At 52.5% G+C, this 19,486-nt stretch overlaps 1 protein-coding gene and 1 pseudogene across 3 annotated transcripts in view; both read left to right on the top strand.

Moving 5' to 3' along the window:
* Positions 1–14,915, top strand: part of TK2 (thymidine kinase 2, mitochondrial) — a 20,770-nt gene extending 5,855 nt beyond the window's left edge. For 2 of the 3 annotated variants that reach the window (XM_014464883.2, XM_006099371.3), the window contains exons 3-9: positions 49–103; positions 2,604–2,693; positions 4,699–4,772; positions 9,854–9,942; positions 10,774–10,853; positions 12,066–12,146; positions 13,252–14,915. In XM_014464883.2, the coding sequence (XP_014320369.1) occupies positions 2,610–2,693; positions 4,699–4,772; positions 9,854–9,942; positions 10,774–10,853; positions 12,066–12,146; positions 13,252–13,350 (507 nt within the window). In that variant the 5' untranslated portion in view covers positions 49–103; positions 2,604–2,609 and the 3' untranslated portion in view covers positions 13,351–14,915. Of the gene's footprint in view, positions 104–2,603; positions 2,694–4,698; positions 4,773–9,853; positions 9,943–10,773; positions 10,854–12,065; positions 12,147–13,251 lie in introns of all 3 variants that reach the window. The other variant, XM_023763107.1, reaches the window with a different exon arrangement.
* LOC111828061 lies at positions 7,600–7,754 on the top strand (annotated as a pseudogene).
* Positions 14,916–19,486: the final 4,571 nt, after the last annotated feature.

Genomic DNA, 19,486 nt, shown 5'->3' with positions numbered 1-19,486 from the left:
GCTCGGCTCAGAGGAGCAGCAGCCCTTTGATGTTTCCTTTCCCTGCAGGTGATTCCCGGAGCCTGTGCACAAGTGGAGAGATGTCCGTGGCCACAATCCTCTGGTGAGTGTGCTGTTTCCGCGTGAACCACCAGCTTCCTCTTGAGTGACTGGTGGTGCCTGAGCCCGCCCCCTGCCCAGGCAATCCCCACGCTCTTAGCTGGGCTGGGGGCGGGGAAGGAGGAGACAAATGGAAAGTGGCCGTGGCCGCATGAAGGTGTTCTGAGGTCAGGGATCTTGGAGACTGGGCTGGGCAGGTGCAGAGCCCAGCGACCTCCTGTCGGTGATCCCAGACGATCTCAGGTGTCAGCCTTGGTTCCCGGGGTGTCTGCCTCCCGCTGCTCCTTCTCCTCCCACCCTCTCCTGGAAGAAACCCGTTAGAAACCAGGTCTTCTCAGGCCTGGCCTCCCCAGGACCCATCCTCTCTAAGTAACCAGTTTCCTTGGTAAACCTCTGATTTGGAGTTGCACTTGGCAATGCCCAGGGGCTGCCTCAGGCTCACCCTGCGGCTTTCTGTCTGCTTTCCCAAGGGTGGACCTAGCAAGCAGGGGCTCTGGTGTGCTTGTGCCCCTGGTTCTCCTTCCCCCTTCTGAAGGCTCTGCTCTGGCTGCGTGCACGTGAAGGCTGGAGTCTTGTCCTGTAAGAGGGAGCTTAAGAAAGGGCTGCTGGTCTGGGAGCCTGCCCCCTGATGTAGGGATGACCAGCTTCAGGCAAGGAAACTAACTGAAATATGTTGCCAAGGTCTCACACTGGTAAATGATAGACCTAGGTTTGAACCTGGGACTAGAGGGAGCCTCTAGGGTCCCCTCATTTCTAGCAACACAGTGGACTCCCCTGGTGTGGTTCTTAGACTCTTGAGTTCCACAGGGCAGGGACTGTGTCTAATTTGGCTCACTGTTGTTTGCTAGAATGTAGCACACTGCTGAGCACTTAGTAGGTGCTTCTTCTGTTATTCATTCAACCACTAGTTGTTGCCTGCACCTGCTCTCCTGGCCCTAATATTCTGGTTTGGGAGGCAGAAGACAGTTAAATGAATGATATGGCAAGTAGTGATTGGAGCTATGAAGAAATCTAAAGCAGGTATAAGGATATTATTTAAATAAGGCAGAAACTCTCAAGAGTCTTTGAATAAAGAATCCCAGAGACATGAACAGACTTTTCACCTCTGTGCATGTGGGAGGAGACAGAAGGCCAGTCTTTCTCTCTGGGCCTCACAGAAAAGCCTCAGAAACATCCTCATTCTGTAGGAAACCGGGAGCATCCAGGGCTGGGTTACTGAGACAGCTGGAGGTGCAGACTTGAGGGATTATGGTGACAGTTCACAGGGCACAGTCCCAGGCTCAGAGCTCGGAGTATCCGTGGTTCAAAGAGCATTTCCAATGACAGTTTTGTAATAACAAATATAACAGAATTAGATATTTTTGCATAAGTTTCTAGTCCGGGGGGAAGGTCAAGATTGGTAGTTTAGTGAAAAGTCTCAGTCCATCCCTATCTGAATTGGCTTTCTAATGTAGAAGGTAGAGGGAGTGCTTCTCCCAACCTTTCTGAGGTTTTCTTTTACCCGAAGTTAGGAGCCTGTAGTTTTCTTTCTTTTTTTATTTAAAAATAGATTTTTATTGATGTGAGAGAGGAAGAGAGGGAGAGAGAGAGAGATCAGTGATGAAGGAGAATGATTGATTGGCCGCCTCCTGCATGCCCCCTACTGGGGATCAAGCTTGCAACCTACCCATGTGTCCCGACCGGGGAACCAAACGGTGACCTGGTTCATAGAAGCCTGCAGTTCTGAATACAGAGATGGAGTTTTATCAGTTAACGCCAAGAAAGAAAATAAAAAACGTGGAAGAGTAAGACTCTTAGTAAGTGGCATATGGAGCATGAAGTGTTTTGTATCTACAGGCAGGAGAGTGTGAGGGGGCGGGGCTTCTGTTTCACACAGGAGAGCTGGGGACAGCGTCTCTGCTTAGGTGACATTTGAGCAGAGACCTAAACAGAGTGGGGGAGTGAGCAACGCACATGCCTGGAGGAAGTGCCTTCAGGCAGGGCATAGCAGGTGCAGAGGCCCCGAGGTGGGAATGTGGTCGGTGTCCGGGTGACACTAGGGAGGCTCGTGTGCTGGAAGTTCCTGAGCCAGAGGAAGAATGGTAGGAGACGCGAGAAGATGGAAGTGGTTGTCTGGGGCTCTGTGGGCCTTGGTAAGGGCTTCGGGTTTCATTTGGAATTCAGTGGGAAGTCCCTGGAAGGTTCTGAGCAGGGGAATGACGAGAACTGGTTTAGGTTTAAGAAGCTCACGTTGGCTGCTGGATGGAGAACAGACTCCAGGGGCTCAATGAACATTGTTGAGTGACTGAATGGATGTTCCCTGGGGACTTTCTATAGGCTCCCGTTACTGCTGTTGCTGGGCTGTCTTATAAGTACTCCAGTGTCTGTCTCTGTCCACTCTGGGTTTATGTCTGGCCCCACTTCAGCCCACGTAGGTATTACGAGATGGCTATCGGTGACCAGAATGACCAGAGTCTCATAGATAGAGCACGTTGAGGTAAGTTGCTGCGTTCTCCCTTCTGCAGGGTCTGATGTACCGTGATGCCTGTCGATGGGGCCTCACGCTGCAGACATACGTGCAGCTCACCATGCTGGAACAGCGCACTTGTCCGCAGGTACCTTCAGATGCTTGGGTTCAACCTTCGAACATTGTCTTCCGATGAGGGCTCTGTGACTGCCAGGAAGGGGGCCCTCGCAAGGAGGCCTCACTCCTGGGCCTTCAGCGCTGCTCAGCCTTCTCTGTCTTGGGCCGAGGTCTCTGTTCTGCAGCTCTCAGAGGCCCCCCCCCGCCCCCCCCCCGCCCCAGCAGCCTCAGCTAGTCAAGAAGTTGCTATGACACCACTGTGAGCCTGAGTCTTCATGACCCAACCATGACTGGGCTCACCACCGTTTAACTCAGTTCCTCTCAAAGTGTGGCCCTGGACCAGGACTTGTTAGAAAGGCACATTTTCTGGCCCCGTCCTGGACCTGTCAAATGAGAAATTCTGGAGACGAGGCCCAGCAATCTGTGTTTTATCAAGCTCCCCGGGTGATTTTAATGCACGCTTTGTTTGCATGTTTGAGAACCTCTCTCTAAACTTCACAATTCTTGAGAGAAAAAAATCTGATTGGCTCAGCTAGGGTCAGGGGTCCAGCCCCGGGCCAATCAGGTGTTGGGAAAGTCATGGAGCACAAACCGGCTCCTCGGGCCTCTTCCATCAGCGGGAATGTGAAGAGGGCAGAGTCTCTTAGGAGAAAGGCTGGCTGGGGAGATCCCGATTGGCACCTGTGGTTCAGAACTGCAAGTGCAACCTAAGAGGCCGGCCGCGGGGGCTCTCCAAGAAGTGACCCCTACACCAGGTTTTCTCCCATCCCGACCCTACTAGCTCCCGCCCGTCTCCGGCACCCCCTTACCTCCTCCCCCATTGCCTACCCCTACCCTAAAAATAAAAAAGAAGTGATCCCTACAGCCAGTTACACTGATGCAGCCACTTGGGTGGTTTGATCAAGGGTGGGGCACTTGCAACCATAGCTGTCAATCTTCTACAAATCCGTGTAGATAATGAGCAGAGCGATTTGAATTTCTATCCCCCCAAATGTCTGTCTAAATGATGCGGTTAGAGGATCTGAGGTTGGCACTTGGCCCTGTGCTCACCCTACTTTTCCTGAGCGGTAGTCACTTGCAAACCTGAAAAGTATCTATCATACCTGAGTGTAACGGGACATCCCATGGAGGAGACCCATAAGATGAACAGAAAGAGAGATGGATGTGTGGGAAGCTAGCAGAAGATGGGTAGTGGAGAGTGATAAGGAAGGAGAGAATGGGAAAATAGAAGGGAAGACAATGGACAGATAGATGCACAGGGAGGAGGGTTAGGAAATTCCTGGGTCATGGTTTTGAATCTCACCCTGATCTGCTGGCTCAGGTCCCATGGGTGCTGTGGGTGCATGCGTACCATGCTGAGTGACAGCAGTGTTTGCCCACTTGGTGTCCAGGGTAAGAGCTCTTCCTGCTTCCCTGTGGGGCACTGTGGACAGTGTGAGCAACCTGCACAGATGGGCGGAGTCAGTGCGTCCTCCTTCCTGCTGGGCACAGCCCTTCCCTGTTTCCAAAGGCTGCAGTGGCCTCCACACAGCCTGAGAGAAAGGGGAGCCATTGGCAGGGCTTGCAGCCTGTGGGGCTCCAGAAAGCCCGACCCTGGAGCACTGATGGCAGAGTCCCCTAATGTCACCTGGACCCCTCTCTGGGCTCTGCCTCAGGCTTTCAGATGCCTCTGCATAAGCAAAGGCACCCTGTTTAGGTCCACACTTTGCACTCGACACCGCTTTGCTGAACAGCACTTCCCTGAACCCACCATCCCGCGAGGCTCTCCACTCCTGTGCAGGAGGCTGCTGCTGACGAGCCCTGGCCCCAGCACTGCTGCTCTGGCCACCGAGCTTCCGGGTCTGGGGAGGGTGCAGGCTGAGGGAGGAACACAGCTGGGCCTGTGTGAGCTTCTCGATTCTTTTTTTTTTTTTTTCGACTTCTCGATTCTTGTATTCAGCATAGAGCACAGTCAGGGGGAGTGCAGGCATGCTTCAAGCCCTCCTGACCTCCTCCTCTTTGCCTGACTTAGTGAATCATTTTTTGTTTTATTTTAGACGTCACCTGTACGGTTAATGGAGCGGTCGATTCACAGCGCAAGATACATTTTTGTAGAAAACCTGTATAGAAGGTATCATAGTTTGCACTGTTGATATTGTATTAATTTGTTCAAAATGAAATTGGAACTTGTTTACCCAAATGGTAGTTGAGTACCTACTGTGTTGTATCAGCTACCTATTGCCATAGTAATGCTGTGTAACAAACAACCTCAAAACCTCAGTGGCAGGCAGCTGTCTACACTGACTGCTCAGTCATGTAGGGTGGTCGGCCAGGCGGCTCTGCTGACCTTGGCCGGACTCCCTGATATGTCTGGGGAATGGCTGGTCTAGGATAGCCCTGGGAAGGGTGAGGAGGTGACTCATCTCTCTTTCTCTTGCCTCTCGTCCTCCTCCTGGGACCAGCAAGCTAGCCTGGGCATTCACTCCTCATGGTGATGGCAGAAGGCAGAAGCGCCAGCTGAGATGCACGATTGCTTTTCCAGGCCTTAGCTTCACATTTGCTAACATCCCGTTGATCAAAGCTGGTCACACAGCTGACCCAGTCTGAGAGGTGGGAGGGCCTTTGTGGGTTATGTGGCAAAGTAGGAGGATATAGGGAGGTGAAGATTTGGAGCGCCTAGAACAGTCAGTCCAGCACAGTGTGCATGATATTTGTGGGGAAGGTAGGGAAAGGCTGTAGTGTTTAATCTTTTTGGGCTGCTTTCCTGCCCTGGTGATTTTATTCCCCGCTGCCCCTCCCAGGAAGCCTGGCATCTGTGATTAGGGTTTCCCTGGGACAAAGAACCATGGGAGAAATGTACAGTGTCCTTATTTCTGTTCTTGGAATCTTACGCTTTTAAGCTCATACGGCCCCCAGAGGGCATGGATTCCCCTGCAGACCTTGTTGGAACCTCAGTCAAGACCAGTTCTGGTCTCACTTGATGAAGCCAGAGGCTGTGGGTCGGGGTGTGGGCCCAAGTGCTCCAGGGGCTGCTGGGAGCACCGTGCACCGTGGCGGGCCAGGCCACCCACCACTGTGGTTCCAGGGAGATGTGAGAAGGTTGTACTCCTCAAGCCCTTTCCCTGAGTCCTCAGAGGGCAGAGGAAAGATCACGCAGGCCGCTGACTCCCCACTTGTCCTCCCAGCCCCTGTGGCCCCAAGCAGGCTGCTAACAAACCGGACATTTCTGTGACATTTCCTCTTGATGTTAGAAAGTCATTGGATTTTGCCTTCTAGCCCATAACATGCTCTTTGGTTTGTATCTGTAACAAACATCCTGCTTAGCATGTGGCTTGGAGTACCCCCACCTTTAGCCACACACTCCAGAGTCCCCAAGTTCCGGAGGCAGAGAACAAGGGCGCAGCACTGAGAAGCACGTTCCCAGTGCAGGGACTCACTTGGGAACTGGGCCAGCTTATCTGTCTTCCCAGTGGTCAAGGGGCAGAGCAGGGACCCTGGGCAGGAGCTCATTGTCGTCTTCACCTGTCCTTCCCCTTGGCACCCTCCGGACTGCTCTGTGTTGACTGATCAGGAGTTGAGATGGGATTGGAAAGCAGTGCCCCTTCCTGATTGGCTGGGGGAGCTGTCATGCACCTGCTGTGAGGGGCAGCAGCCATGAGGAAGTGTGTGTGTGGGGGTATCTAGATTCCTCTCGTTAATAAGGCCAGAAGCTTTGGGCCTATTGGAGCCCCCAAAGTGCTGGGTCAGGGGAGCCAGGCCTTACAGTCGGCATTGCCCATAGATCACTGTGCCTCAGGTCAACATGCAGGCGCTGCTTCCTCGTCCAGGGTGGGGCCCGAGAGCCTGCATGTCTAACGCCACCAGGCAGCCACCATCCTGCTGGTTGGGGTCACACTTGGAGGGGCAGGGCCTCAGAGGAACCGGCAGCCAGGTGGCCTTCAAGGAACCCTTGTCCCCATGCTTGTTCCTTTTCCTCTGGAGTTTTGTCCCTGGGGGAGCCTCTTGGCCTTTAGTCCTGAAAGCAGGAGCCCAGCCTGCAGGTGAGGCTGTCTTTGGGCTGGGCGTCCGGGGTTCCTGCCTGCCTGCTCTTCATTCCACATGTGTTGCCTCAGGTTTTGGTTGGGGGGGGGTTGTTGTGTTACCTTTGTTTCAGGGTCTCCGAGTTCATTCCCAGTTCAGGATCGGGGCAGCCAGAGGTTTTCTTTTTGGAGGCAAAGCGAAAAGTGCTTTTAGCCGGACTAAAGTGACAAGTGGGAGGAAGACTAGGCCGTGGGCTTTCTTCAGTCACCCTCCTCCCACCTCTCGCTTCTCCCGAGGCAGCGGGGCGTGCAGTGATGTGTGACTGAGAAAGCAGATGTTCTGAGAGGCATCTGTCCCCCAGACAGATTGCTTCCGCGTTGAGCCTAGTCCAGACGGGGCTGGGAACTGGGTTTGGCTGGATCCTCTGCCTGGACCTGGAGGAGGATGTTTTCGTTCCCACCTGGGAGCTTGTGTGGGGACAGTCCTTTCACAAGGCAGGAGGCTAGTGGCCGCTGCCCCTTTGGCGTTGGGGCTGATCTTTTTCTCTTTCTCAGAAGCTCTTGCAGCCTTGGCTTAGAATCGGGGGCGGGGGGGGGGGGGGGAGCCAGGCCTTACAGTCGGCATTGGTTGCAGGCTCAGGTGCCCAGAAAAGCCCACAGATTGGAATTCTGCCTCCACCAAAGCAGGATTTCTTGAAGGGTGGTCTTGCCTTTTGGGTCTCAAACAAGTGAGCAGTTCTAGGTGGAGGCTGCCTCTTCCAGTCCCCCCCACCCCCCCAGCCACCCCTGCCCCAGCCAGTTAGGGGTGGGCAGAATATCAGTGCAGTTAGGCCCTGGGGCTGTGTGCTATCCTGAAGAGGAAGATGTGTGTCTCTCACACATGATGTTTCTCTCTTTCTCTCCTCCCCCCAGCCTTCTGCTCTTTAAAACATCAATGGGGTACTTACCTAGAGGTGCCATGGTCAGGAAGGTGGTTTCCAGGGCGAGGCTTACCCATGGCACCCAGATGTGCTGACCCCTGCGACTTCCCCAAGTGTGGGAAACTCGACGGCGTGATTTGTGGTAGTGAGGGACTGCATTCGCACGCTCCCCTGGGAAAAAAAATCAATGGGAAAAAATACCCTGGGGTGAGGATTAACAACAAAAATGACCCTGAGTTTGGAACACAGGCAGGTCCTCCTGCCTCCCCGACTGGCCCTGGGGCTTGGCCTCCTCCCCGCTGTAGTCCCAGTGGGGACTCGTGGCCTGGGTCCCGAGCCGTGGCTTCTCTCGAGCCCAGGACATGACCCAGACCAGCCCCTGGGTCAGACCAGGGAGGGCGAGTGATACAACGAAGAACCACTGGGTTTGGGGGCCACAGAAAGTCGGGCTTGGATCCCTGCCCAGAGTTGAGCTTCTCTGAGCCTCAGTTTTCCTCATCTATGAATGGCCTCACACGGTCTTGTGATAACAGAAGAAAATACGCATACAAGGTGACTGACATTGAGTGTGAGGTTTCTTTCCGGACTTGTGCTGTATAAACTGGGGGCTCTCTGGGCCTCAGGGCGAAGGTGGCCACAAGCTGTGCCGTACAAACAGTCAGCAGGGTTACAGGGACCCTAGGCCTCGATTGTGCCACTTGCTCTCAGGGGAGGCTCATGAAAGCCCTCAGCTCACCGTTGGTGAGTTGGGCCTTTGGATTTTCTGTGGAGGCTCTGTCATCTGTGTTCCCTGGAAAGCAAAGCAGTGGCCTGTGTGGGGCGCTCGGCACGCCATTTTCCAGGCAGATGGTGGGGGGCGGAGGGGAGGAGAGGGGAGGGTGGGGAGTGGGAGGAGCAGGCAGAGTTCCCAAGAGGAAAACCACAAAACAGCACCCACTGGCTGACATCCCTTTGGGGGCCCCCCTGCACACTGCTCGGGCCCCCCACTCTCCTTGCGGTTGCTCTCACCAAGCCCAGTTCTGAGTGGGTCGGAGATGGATGTTAAAAGGGGGAATTCCTCCCCTGGGCCTTGGAGGGTCCCCCAGCTGTTGAGGTCTGTTTCTCCAGCTGCGGTCGGCCTTCTTGTCTTTCCTGTTGTGTCCTCCGGGCGAGGAAATCCGCAGGAGCCGGGCGGACGCCAGGTCTCTCTCCGCACCTCGGCTCCTCCTTCCTTCCCCTCTTCCCTTCCTTCCTTTCTTTTCCAGTTTACACTTTAAGTACGTACAGTCTCCCTGACCCCACTCCTGGTGTGAGAATGAATCTGTTGTTAAATTTTGGGAAATACAGCAAAGTATAAAGAAAAAAATAAAGTCTCACAGAATCCCCCAGGTCAGAGAAAAGCACTTTTAACATTTTGGTGTTTCTCTTTTTAGTCTTTTTTCAAACTGTGTGGACGAATACCTTAAAACATTTGGTTGGGTTATGCACAGTTTTTGTTTTTTTTTGCTTCTATGACAAACTTTATTCACATCATGCACAGTTTTGTATCCTGCTGTCTTCATTGAATTATGAGCATCTGAATGTCATTGAATATTATTTTACAGCATCATCTTTCAGTTACTGCATGGTTTTCTCTTCTATAGAAGTATCAAGGTTTAGTTTTTTTTTTAATATGTTTTTATTAATTTCAGTGAGAGGAAGGGAGAGGTAGACATAGAAACATCCACGATGAGAGAGAATCATCGATCGGCTGCCTCCCGTACGCCTCCACCCTGGGGATCAAGCCTGCAACCCGGGCATGTGCCCTGACAGGGAACTGAACTGTGACCTCCGGGTTCATAGGTCAGTGCTCAACCCCTGAGCCATGCCCACCAGGCCCAAGGTTTAGTTTTTCATTATTTTAAACAGTGCTATGTGGACATCCGTGATTAGTCCCACAGAATGAATTTCTAGAGGTGAAGTTGGTTTGTTGTGCCACCTCCTAACCCGAGCACCATCCCTGTTCTCGGGGGACAGGCCTCAGAGCCCCTTTCTCTGTTGGGAGTTTGAACTCGAAATGGGTTTTCATCGGGCAGTGCCACGACTCGTGCTGCCTTACCCCACAGCCCTTCGCCGGGCGGCGGAGGCCGGAGGTGTGAAGGTCCTTGTCATCACCACGCGCCCGCTGCCGTGTGGGTCACACTGGGGTGCCCTTGGCAGTGCCCTTCAACCAAGGCCACTGCAGTTACTTTTGGGGAATGGCGCCTCCCAGAAGCTCCCCTGTGGGTAAGCAGAGCCCTCACGCCTCATTGCAGCGGGAAGATGCCCGAAGTGGACTATGTGGTTCTGTCGGAATGGTATGACTGGATCGTGAGGAACATCGATGTGTCCGTGGATTTGATAGGTGAGACGGCCCAGGCCTGTCCTGACTTCCCTCCTGGGTCTCCCTCCCCTGGGCCCCGTGAGGATGAGCTTGACAAGGTTTCCAACCAGCCGGCAGGGCGGGGGCCGGGCCCTTACTGTGGTGCTTCTTTCCCCACAATTCAGGCTTGTGCCCAAGGGCAGATGGAAGGGGGGGGGGCCCTGGTCCCTCCTGGAGAAGCGCCTGGCCTTTGTTCCTCAGGCTGTTCTCCCTGTGACTTGGTGGGTCCACTGTGATTTGGTGTTTTTTTTAGTTTGTAAGGGAGGGAGGAGATGAAAAACCTAGACCAGTGATGGCGAACCTTTTGAGCTCGGCGTGTCAGCATTTTGAAAAACCCTAACGTAACTCTGGTGCCCTGTCACATATAGAATTTTTTTGATATTTGCAAACATAGTATAAAAATATTTATATTTTTGATATTTATTTTATATATTTAAATGCCATTTAACAAAGAAAAATCAACCAACAAAATGCGTTTGCGTGTCACCTCTGACCTAGACATGAACTGAGACCCACCGGGGGCTGGGCCCTGTGCTAAGCTCTATGTCAGGAGCCTTATTGAGCCTCACGGTGACCCAATGGGGCTCATGACATTGAAAGGGAATGAGAGTCGGGATGTGGTCAGGGTGCCTGTCAGGTCACACAGCTGGTCGGTGGTGGAGCTGTGAGCCGGCCTTGGCCGTGTCTCCTGCTCCGAGAGGCCGGCAGGTGTTTCTCTCCAGGACTCGCCCACCGCCTTCTTCCCCTTCTCCTTGGCTTTCACTTCCAAGCCGTGAACAGCCGTTAGAGCCACATGTGTCTTTTCAATCGCAGTGTATCTCCGGACCACTCCCGAAACCTGCTATCAGAGGTTAAAGATGAGGTGCAGGGACGAGGAGAAGGTCATCCCACTGGTAAGAGCCCTTTGACCTGGTGAGAGATGAACTGGGAGCCACCAGCACCCCAGCCTGGCCCCACCCTCCGGGAGACCCGGTGCTGCTGTCACAGAGAGGGAAACAGGAACCGAGCGTCTCAGAGGGGGAACTCTGACTTCCTCTGTGGCTGGAGTCCCCGAGTCCAGATCTGCTTCACTTCCTGTGTCCCAGACTCAGCGGTGGGCACCCTCCCCCGTCCCTGCCCAGGCATCACCAGGGCTTGGCTGGCCGCCTCCTGAAGGCAGCTTGCCTCCGTGCCCTCTGGATCCGTTCTGGAACCTGCCCTCTCGCTCACGGCTGCATCCCCAGTGCGTAGTGCTGTGCCCGGCTCGGAGGCGACGCTCACTGGTGGCTGCTTAACTGCTTCAGCCTCCGGGGTCCGGCTCAAGGCCACATTGACTCTGGTTGGGGTTGTTTAACTGCTCTCCTTGCCCTGGCCCCCCACTCCCCACATCTGCCTCTGAAATCCAGCCTCCACCCTGCTGCCCGGGTGATGTTTCCAGTGCAGGACACCACGTGTGCAGTCCCAGCCCCAAGCCCTTCAGGGCCTCATCACGGTTTAGGCCAGGGGCGGGGAATGTCCGGCCAGGATAAGGCCCGAGAAATCATTTGGTCTGGCCCTGCCAAGGCATTAGGGGCGAGTTAATTCAATGTTTGACCAAATAGAGCAGGCTGATTTTTAACTTATAATTATATATGGCCCACAAATGATGTTATAAATATCCAAGTGGCCCTTGGCAGAAAAAAAGGTTCCCCATCCCTGGTCTAGAATATCCGTAGGTTTGGGCTGTGGGAGTGGGGCTCCTAGGCCACTGAGGGTCACGTTCCTCTTGGTGGGAGGGAAAGGTTCAGGCTGCCCAGGGCTGGGATGCTGGGCCCTGGACCTCCCTCCCCCAAAGGAACTGGTGGCTCCGCTGTTAAAAAAAAAAAAAAGGCAGTAATGAGAGAATTCCGCTGGGAGGGTATGTGGAAAGCCCAGCTGCGTGCACCCGAGGCCTGGGCTGGGCTGGCCGTCGGAGTGAGCAGCTGCACTTTCACAGTCCGCCTGAGCCAGGTTGGTTTTCGTGGGCTTCTCTGTCCAAGCCACTGCCCATGGTCAGTGACACCCACCCTACCTGCCCGAGACCCTGGGTGGGAGAGGCGTGCTCGCTCCCTCGTGCTTCAGCGGCCTGTGTGTGTGTTTCCCGGCAGGAATACCTGGATGCTATTCACCACCTCTACGAGGAATGGCTCACCAAAGGGGACCTTTTCCCTATAGTGGCCCCTGTTCTGGTAAGTCCTCCTGATAGGGCAGGAGACTTTTGTAGAAATGGCCCAGGAATGTCGGCCACTCTGCAGGCTGGGGAGGGGCCGAGTCCTGCAGCGCTCGGGAATGTGGAGGAAGGAAGCAGGGAGGGTGGAAGGGTGGGAGGGTGGCTTTCCCCCTCCCAGTCCCCGTTCTGGACGAGTCTCAGTGACTTGGACAGACCCGCGAGAAGGTGATTTGACTCAGTGTCATTACACCGTGGCCACAGCAGCATCTCACTTACCCAGCATCATCAGCGAAGGAATGTTCTAATGGCTAAAGCCTCTAGCCGCGGGTTTTGGCCTTAACCATCTGGGATGGTGGTCTTTCTGATGCAACAGTCCCTTCTCCAGTGGCTGGCGGGCTCGGAGCCTCGCTGCACCTTTCCTCGGTGACTCGGGGCATCCGAGGACCGTCACGTGCTGTTCTGGGCGGGCGCACAGCGATGCCTTGAGCAGGTGCTGAGGTGCAGCACTGTTGGCCCAGGTTACTGATATCTCGGAGCTCCTGTGCTTGCTTTTTACGGTCACCCTTCTTTCTCCTGCTGACACTCGCCGTTTCTAACTCGATTGCTGTGTCTGCCCCGTCCGTGATCTTGCTTCTCAATCCCCTTGTTTTTGATTTGCTGCTGCTGCATCTCTGCAGGCAGCACTGGCCACCTAAGACTGCAAGGAAAGGAATGCAGCGTGGACCTGCGGGAGGGCCGTGCACAGACATTGCCCCTGGCCTTGGGGACATCTGTTTGGGCTGCTCAGACACTTCCACTCATGGCTCTTCCAGGCAGTGAGGTTCCTGGGAAGTGAGACATTATTATAGTGGGTTTTAAAAATACAGTACAGTTTTCCCCTCATTGTAGAAAATGAGACGGTATAAAATGATGAGAAGAACCTCATTTATGAGCTCGCTGCAGGGACAACCGTAGCGGATTCTTAAGTGAAGATAGAGCCGAGAATTTAGATGGACCTAGAACGGGCAGGTTTGGCTTTAACCTGCCTCTCGCTGCCTCCTCCTGCCTCCAGCTCTCTCTTCATCTTTGAAGGGAGGAGGGTGCTGAAGCCGAGCGCAGGCTGTGACTGTGTGTTTAATTTCCAGGTGATTGAGGCTGACCACGACATGCAGAAAATGTTTGAACTCTTTGAACAAAACCGGGACCGGATATTAACTCCAGGGAATCGGACACATGGTCCATAGGACAGGAAAGATCCTGCCAGAAAAATGCCCGCTTCTGCCAAGTGAGCCCTTGGGAGCGATGTGGAAAGTCTCCTCTTGGGAGGGCTTGAATCTGGCCAGATTTGTTTCCCCAATGGTCTTTCTCCTTTGCTGGTGTCTTTCTCCTGGTTTCTGGCCACTGGGTTTGTCATGCCTTTCAGTGTGCGCAGCCTTGCCGGGCCCCTCTAATGAGGCCCTGAGGAAGGGCTGGCTGACATCACGCTGGGCTCCTGGTCTCACCCCTCAGGCCACACAGGAGGGTGAGAGTGGTCTTACATCCCTGAGTTGAAGCTCAGAGAGGCTAAGGGACTCCCCAAGGTCACACAGCCAGGGAGTCGGCATCATCCAGCCTTCTGGCAATTCCAAAGATGTTCCCCTGCCCCAGGCCGCCTCGTCCTGAGAGCCCCACATCTGCCAGCAGTGCCTGGGGCGAGCCAGCAGTGCCTGGGGCAAAGGTCATCATTTTTTTATGATTTTAACAGCTCTCAGGACAATCAGCATTTCTAGACGTTCACAAAATTGTGCCGTGTTTGGCCCAAGGCCAGCATTCGTTGGTTTCTCAGCACAGGCCACTGTGGCATTTACACCTGGGCACCTGGGCTTCCCTCCGTGGGAGGATTCTTCATTGGCTCCGAATGGTGGTTGGTCTCCTGCTGATGAAGGTCTTGCTGCCGTTCCCTCTCAGGGAAGTGGCCTGTGGCCCCCGGCTGGTCTGCCCAGCGCCGAGCAGGCATGGGGCCTCCAGCCCTGGCTTCCGAGGCTCCCTTACCCCATAGTGGCCTTATGTGCGACTGAGAGTTTGTTCCCGGGAGAGGGGGTCGTGGGGAGGAGAGATGCAAGGGGCCTTAAGACTTCCGATCCCAGGGGACACCTTCAACCATAAAGCATGAACCATCTTTATTGGTTCAGAATAGATCTTAGCCTCGCTCAGCTGTAACAGTGCATTGAGGCACAGCTGTCCCTTGAGTCACGCGGGAGCAAGAGGAAGGAAGCGCGTTCTCCGGGACAGTCTGGGTGGGAAAGCCGGGCTTGCAGGCAGAGCGCTTGGAGCGCTGGAGGGTGGAGGAGAGCAGAGGCCTCAAGAGCAGTGGTTGCAAACACAGGGAGGGGCAGTTGTGAACTCGGGGGAAGGCAGGCCTGGACCCCTCCCTCCCTGAGAAGTGGTTGGTGGAAATGAAGGTTGGGAGGCCTTGTTCCAGCCTCTGTGTGTGTGGCACCCGGCACCAAATAGGTGGCAGGTGCTCCCCGTCCCAGAGGGAGGCGAAGGGGGCAAGCACGCTGGCTTTAGCCCTTCCTGTCTGGACTGCTTCTTGGGCTGTGTGGGCGGGAGGAGGGGCAGCAACCCAAATGATTGACTGGGAACCTGGAGGAGGCGGAGCCCCTGCTACCAGGACCCTTCACATGCGGGGCCATCTCTGCGAATTTGTATGTGATCGGGCCACTGTTTTTCCCATGGCTCAGTCTGAGCATCTGTTCTGGGGGAAATGTGATTTTTTTTTTTAAATCTTGCTTTGTAGCAGCCAATAAATCCTGCACCTAAAAGCTGATGTTTGTTCTGGGGCGCTTCCTATGCCAGCAGCACAGCTGTGGGGCTCCTCACACCCCAAGCTGATGGTTTTCCAGTCTGTTGTCTCGGTCTGGGCAGACCTTCTCCCTGGGCCCAGCCGGCCTCCCACCCCCCTGCCCCCTCAGGCACAGCCTAGATTTGTCTGTAGCCGGGGATGGGGAGGGGGGTTGTGTCCCCTCCAGGCTCATCTCTGGAAGTGCCCAGAAAAACAAGAAGTGACCAGTTGCTAAGTTTTAAATGAGTCCTACCCTTTGGGATCCACTTAGCTCTGTAGGTGGGTCTTGGGATTTGGGTTCAGAACATGGGCTAGGACCCCAGTTTCCCTGGTTACTGACTGCAGGGCCTTGGGCAGGTCCCCCCTGCTGCGGTCCTGTGTTTCCCTCCCCTGGACCTGGGCTCTGTGTTTCCCTCACAGGGAGGGGCTGCACAGATAGGAAGGGATGGGTTACCTGGGGGATGAACATAGCGGGTACTTCCCGCTCCTCCCCCATCCGCCCACCTCTCTCCACTTGGCTGGACTTTCTTGTACGTTCACTGGCAAAGATCCTGGAGGGGGAAGCTGTTGGTGGGCTGCTCCAAGCCAAGGCCGGGGGAGATCCTGCGTTTTCGTATTTAAAACTTGCTTCTCCATCAGGGCTACGAGGGAAGTATTATCTCAGTGTCCTTGCCAATCATTTGCTCACCCCGGAGTCCCCGGGCGATCTGTAAGCAGGCCTCTGGCCTCTCCCTGCCTTCTGACAGCCCTCCCCGGGCATCGGCCCTGTGCCAGGCCCACACTGGTGAACAGGACAGACACGGCCATCCACTCCTGAAACATTAGCTCATCATAGCTGCTTTCACCCTGAAATACCCTCCGGAAAACCCACAGGGCGGCAGGAGGGTACCAGCAGCCTCACTCCAATACAGTGATCTGTCCCAAAGGATGAATGACAAAACCCACACAAACAATAGGATTTCCGTGAAGGAGCAGGGCACAAAATTAACATACAAACAGTCCACAGAGGTTAGGAAGGTAGTGAAAATCCCATGCACAATGTTAACAAGAAGATTGAATACTTTGGAATAAATTTAGCAAGAAATGTGCAAAACTATACAAGAACAATGTTAAAGGCACCGTGTAGGACTTGAGCAGTCCATTCTGGGATGGCAGGACTCAGCATGATAAAGATGCCAGTTTCCCTAAGTTAATTTACACATTCAATGCAATCCCACTAGAAACCTCATAGGCTGTTTTATGAAGTTAGTCACATTTGACCAAAGTTCACGTAAAAAATACCCACAAACCTGTAGAAATAACCAGGAAACCACTGAGAAAGAAAAGCGATGATGGAGGACTAGCCTTTCCACACATTCAAACATACTGTAAAACATCTGCAAGTAAAGCTATGTGGTCCTGGTGCAGGAAGAGACAAACGGACCAGGAATAGAGTAGAGAGCCCGAGGTGGACCCAAGTACACGTGGAAACGGCACCCGATGAAGGTGCCATCTCAGATCACTGGGTTGGAGATGGACTTTTTAATAAATAGCTGAGATGACTGGTAACCATTTGGAAAAAGTCAGAAATAGCTCCGTTCCTCACACTATTCCTAAGAACCCCTGGTGAGGGATCTGAGTGTAAACATTAAAACCGTACAAGCACTAGCAGGAAACGCAGATGAATTCTTATTTATTTATTTTAAAAAAATATATTTTATTGATCTTTTACAGAGAGGAAGGGAGAGGGATAGAGAGTCAGAAACATTGATGAGAGAGAGACATCAATCAGCTGCCTCTTGCACACCCCCTACTGGGATGTGCCCGCAACCAAGGTACATGCCCTTGACCGGAATCGAACCTGGGACCCTTCAGTCCGTAGACCGACGCTCTGTCCACTGAGCCAAACCGGTTAGGGCATGAAATCTTTTTTAAAACCTTGGTGTAGGGAAAGCTGTCTACCTGAGAGTCAAAATCCAGGGGCAATAAAAGATGAATACATTTGAGTAAATTAAAATTAAAAAATTCATGTGACAAAAGCACACGCACCATAAACAAAGACAAAAGACAATCAACAAACTTGAAGCATAATCACAACACACGTCACAAAGGGCTAATATCCCTAACTATGCATGAAGATTATTTAAAACATGAAGGACAGAGGATCAAAAACCCAATAGAAAAATGAGAAAAAGACGTGAACAATTTACAAAAATGGCCCTTAGGCATGAAAAATACTCAGATTGACTCAGTTAGAGGAATGCAAATACTGTGGTCTGAGTGTTTGTGTCCCCCCGCCCCAAGTTCACAGTTGAAATCCCAATGCACACAGTGATGACATTGGGAGGTGGACCTTTGGGAGGTGAGTAGATCATGAGGGTGGAGCCCTCATGAGTGGGATTAGTGCTCTTGTAAGAAACCCGAGAGCCCCGTCCACCACGTGAGGACACCGTGAGAAGTCTGCAGCCTGCAGCCCTGAAGAGGGTCTTCACCAGAGCCCGCTGTGCTGGCACCACAACCTCAGACTGCCAGCCTGCAGGACTGTGGGAAATAAATTTCTGTTGTTGATAAGTTACCTAGTGTGTGATATTTTGTTATAGCAGCCAGACAAATTACACAGATTCCATTTCTCACCTACCAGCTGGCAAAAACATCAGCAACAAATCCACCCCAAAAGCCCAATGACCAAAAAACCCACATTCTCTTGGTGAGAGGCCATGGGAAAACGAGCACTCTCATAAATTGTGGTGTGTGTGTGTGTGTGTGTGTCAAATTTGTACAACCCTCTGGAGAGAAATTGGATAACATCTAACAAATGGCATAGGTACTTGCATTGTGACCCAGCAATCCCTTTTCTAGGAACACACACACACACACACACACACACACACACACACACACACACACGAGGCCCGGTGCACAAAAATTTGTGCATTGCTCCCCTTTGTTGGGGGGGGGGGGGGGGGGGGGGGCGGTCCCTCAGCCAAGCTCCCAGCCTCTCCTTTTTTTCTTTCTTTTTTCCTGGGGTTTATCTTCTAAGGGTGTCCCCAAAATTCACACAAGAATTTTGATAGAAAACACAGGTTTATAATTAAAAATTATAAATTTTTTATTGATTCATAAAGTATACAGTATAGGGTTATGTATGGAGTAGCATATTGGGTAAATGGCCTCCACAGCACAAAAAACTGGATTATCATGTCGCGATAGCGAGCACCACTAACTGTTATTGCCTGAGCAGCTGCATTTCGGTCATGGAAAATTTCAACAAAAGAGTGTGTATGTGCCAGCAAAGCTGTGGAAGCCATTTACCCGATATGCTATTCTATACTATATATGGATGGATGGAACTGGAGAGCATTATGCTAAGTGAAATAAGCTAGTCAATGAAAGAAAAATACCACATGATCTCACTCATTTATGGATAATAAAGACCATTATAAACTGATGAACAAAAATAGATACAGAGGCAGAGCAGCATTGGACAGGCTGTCAAACTACAGCGGGAAGGCTGGGGAGGGTTGGGGTGCTGGAGGCGGGGTAAGAGATCAACCGAAGGACTTGTATGCATGCATATGAGCATAACCAATGGACATAAGACACTGGGGGGTAGGGGAGGCCGGGGGAATGTCAAGGGGGGAAAAAAAGGAGACGTGTAATACTCTATAATACTTTAAGCAATAAAACAAAAAACCCCCCCAAAACCCAGCCTTCTATTCGTTACAGTTCCGTGGCCTCCGCCATCTTATTTGGGTTAATTTGCATACTCGCTCCTGATTGGCTTGTGGGCGTGGCTTGCACCATAGCAGCATATGAGGCTATAGTGAGCCAGTGATGGTGAACCTATGACACGCGTGTCAGAGGTGACACACGAACCCATTTTTTTGGTTGATTTTTCTTTGTTAAATGGCATTTAAATATATAAAATAAATATCAAAAATATAAATCTTTGTTTTACTATGGTTGCAAATATAAAAAAATTTCTATATGTGACAGGGCACCAGAGTTAAATCAGGGTTTTTCAAAATGCCGACACGCCGAGCTCAAAAGGTTCGCCATCACTGCCTTAGGCTCTGGCGAAGTAAGACACAGGTAGTCCTGGGTTCAAACCCTAGCTCTTCCTCCATCAGGTGGTGCCCTCTGAGTAATTCACATTTCAGAACCTCTATCGCTTCATCTGTAAAATGGGAGCAGTGATGGCGAACCTTTTGAGCTAGGCGTGTCATCCTAGACAGTGATGGCGAACCTACGACACGCGTGTCAGAGGTGACACGCGAACTCATTTTTTGGGTTGATTTTTTCTTTTGTTAAAATGGCATTTAAATATATAAAATAAATATCAAAAATATACGTCTTTGGTTTTACTACGGTTGCGAATATCCAAAAATTTTCTATATGTGACATGGCACCAGAGTTAAATCAGGGATTTTTCAAAATGTTGACACGTCCGCGCTCAAAGGGGACGGGACCGCTGGGATGGGGTGCTTTCTTTCATTGTCTTTTCAGCTCTACCATCTTGAGTGAACGGAGCTTGTACCGATGTGGAGAGAAAAGAATGAAAAGAAGACAGGGGGTGC

Source organism: Myotis lucifugus, unplaced genomic scaffold (genome assembly GCF_000147115.1).
Source record: "Myotis lucifugus unplaced genomic scaffold, Myoluc2.0 scaffold_274, whole genome shotgun sequence".
NCBI classification, from domain to species: domain Eukaryota; kingdom Metazoa; phylum Chordata; class Mammalia; order Chiroptera; family Vespertilionidae; genus Myotis; species Myotis lucifugus.
Note: the sequence above shows the minus strand (reverse complement) of the source record. Positions and strands in the feature narration are given on the sequence as shown.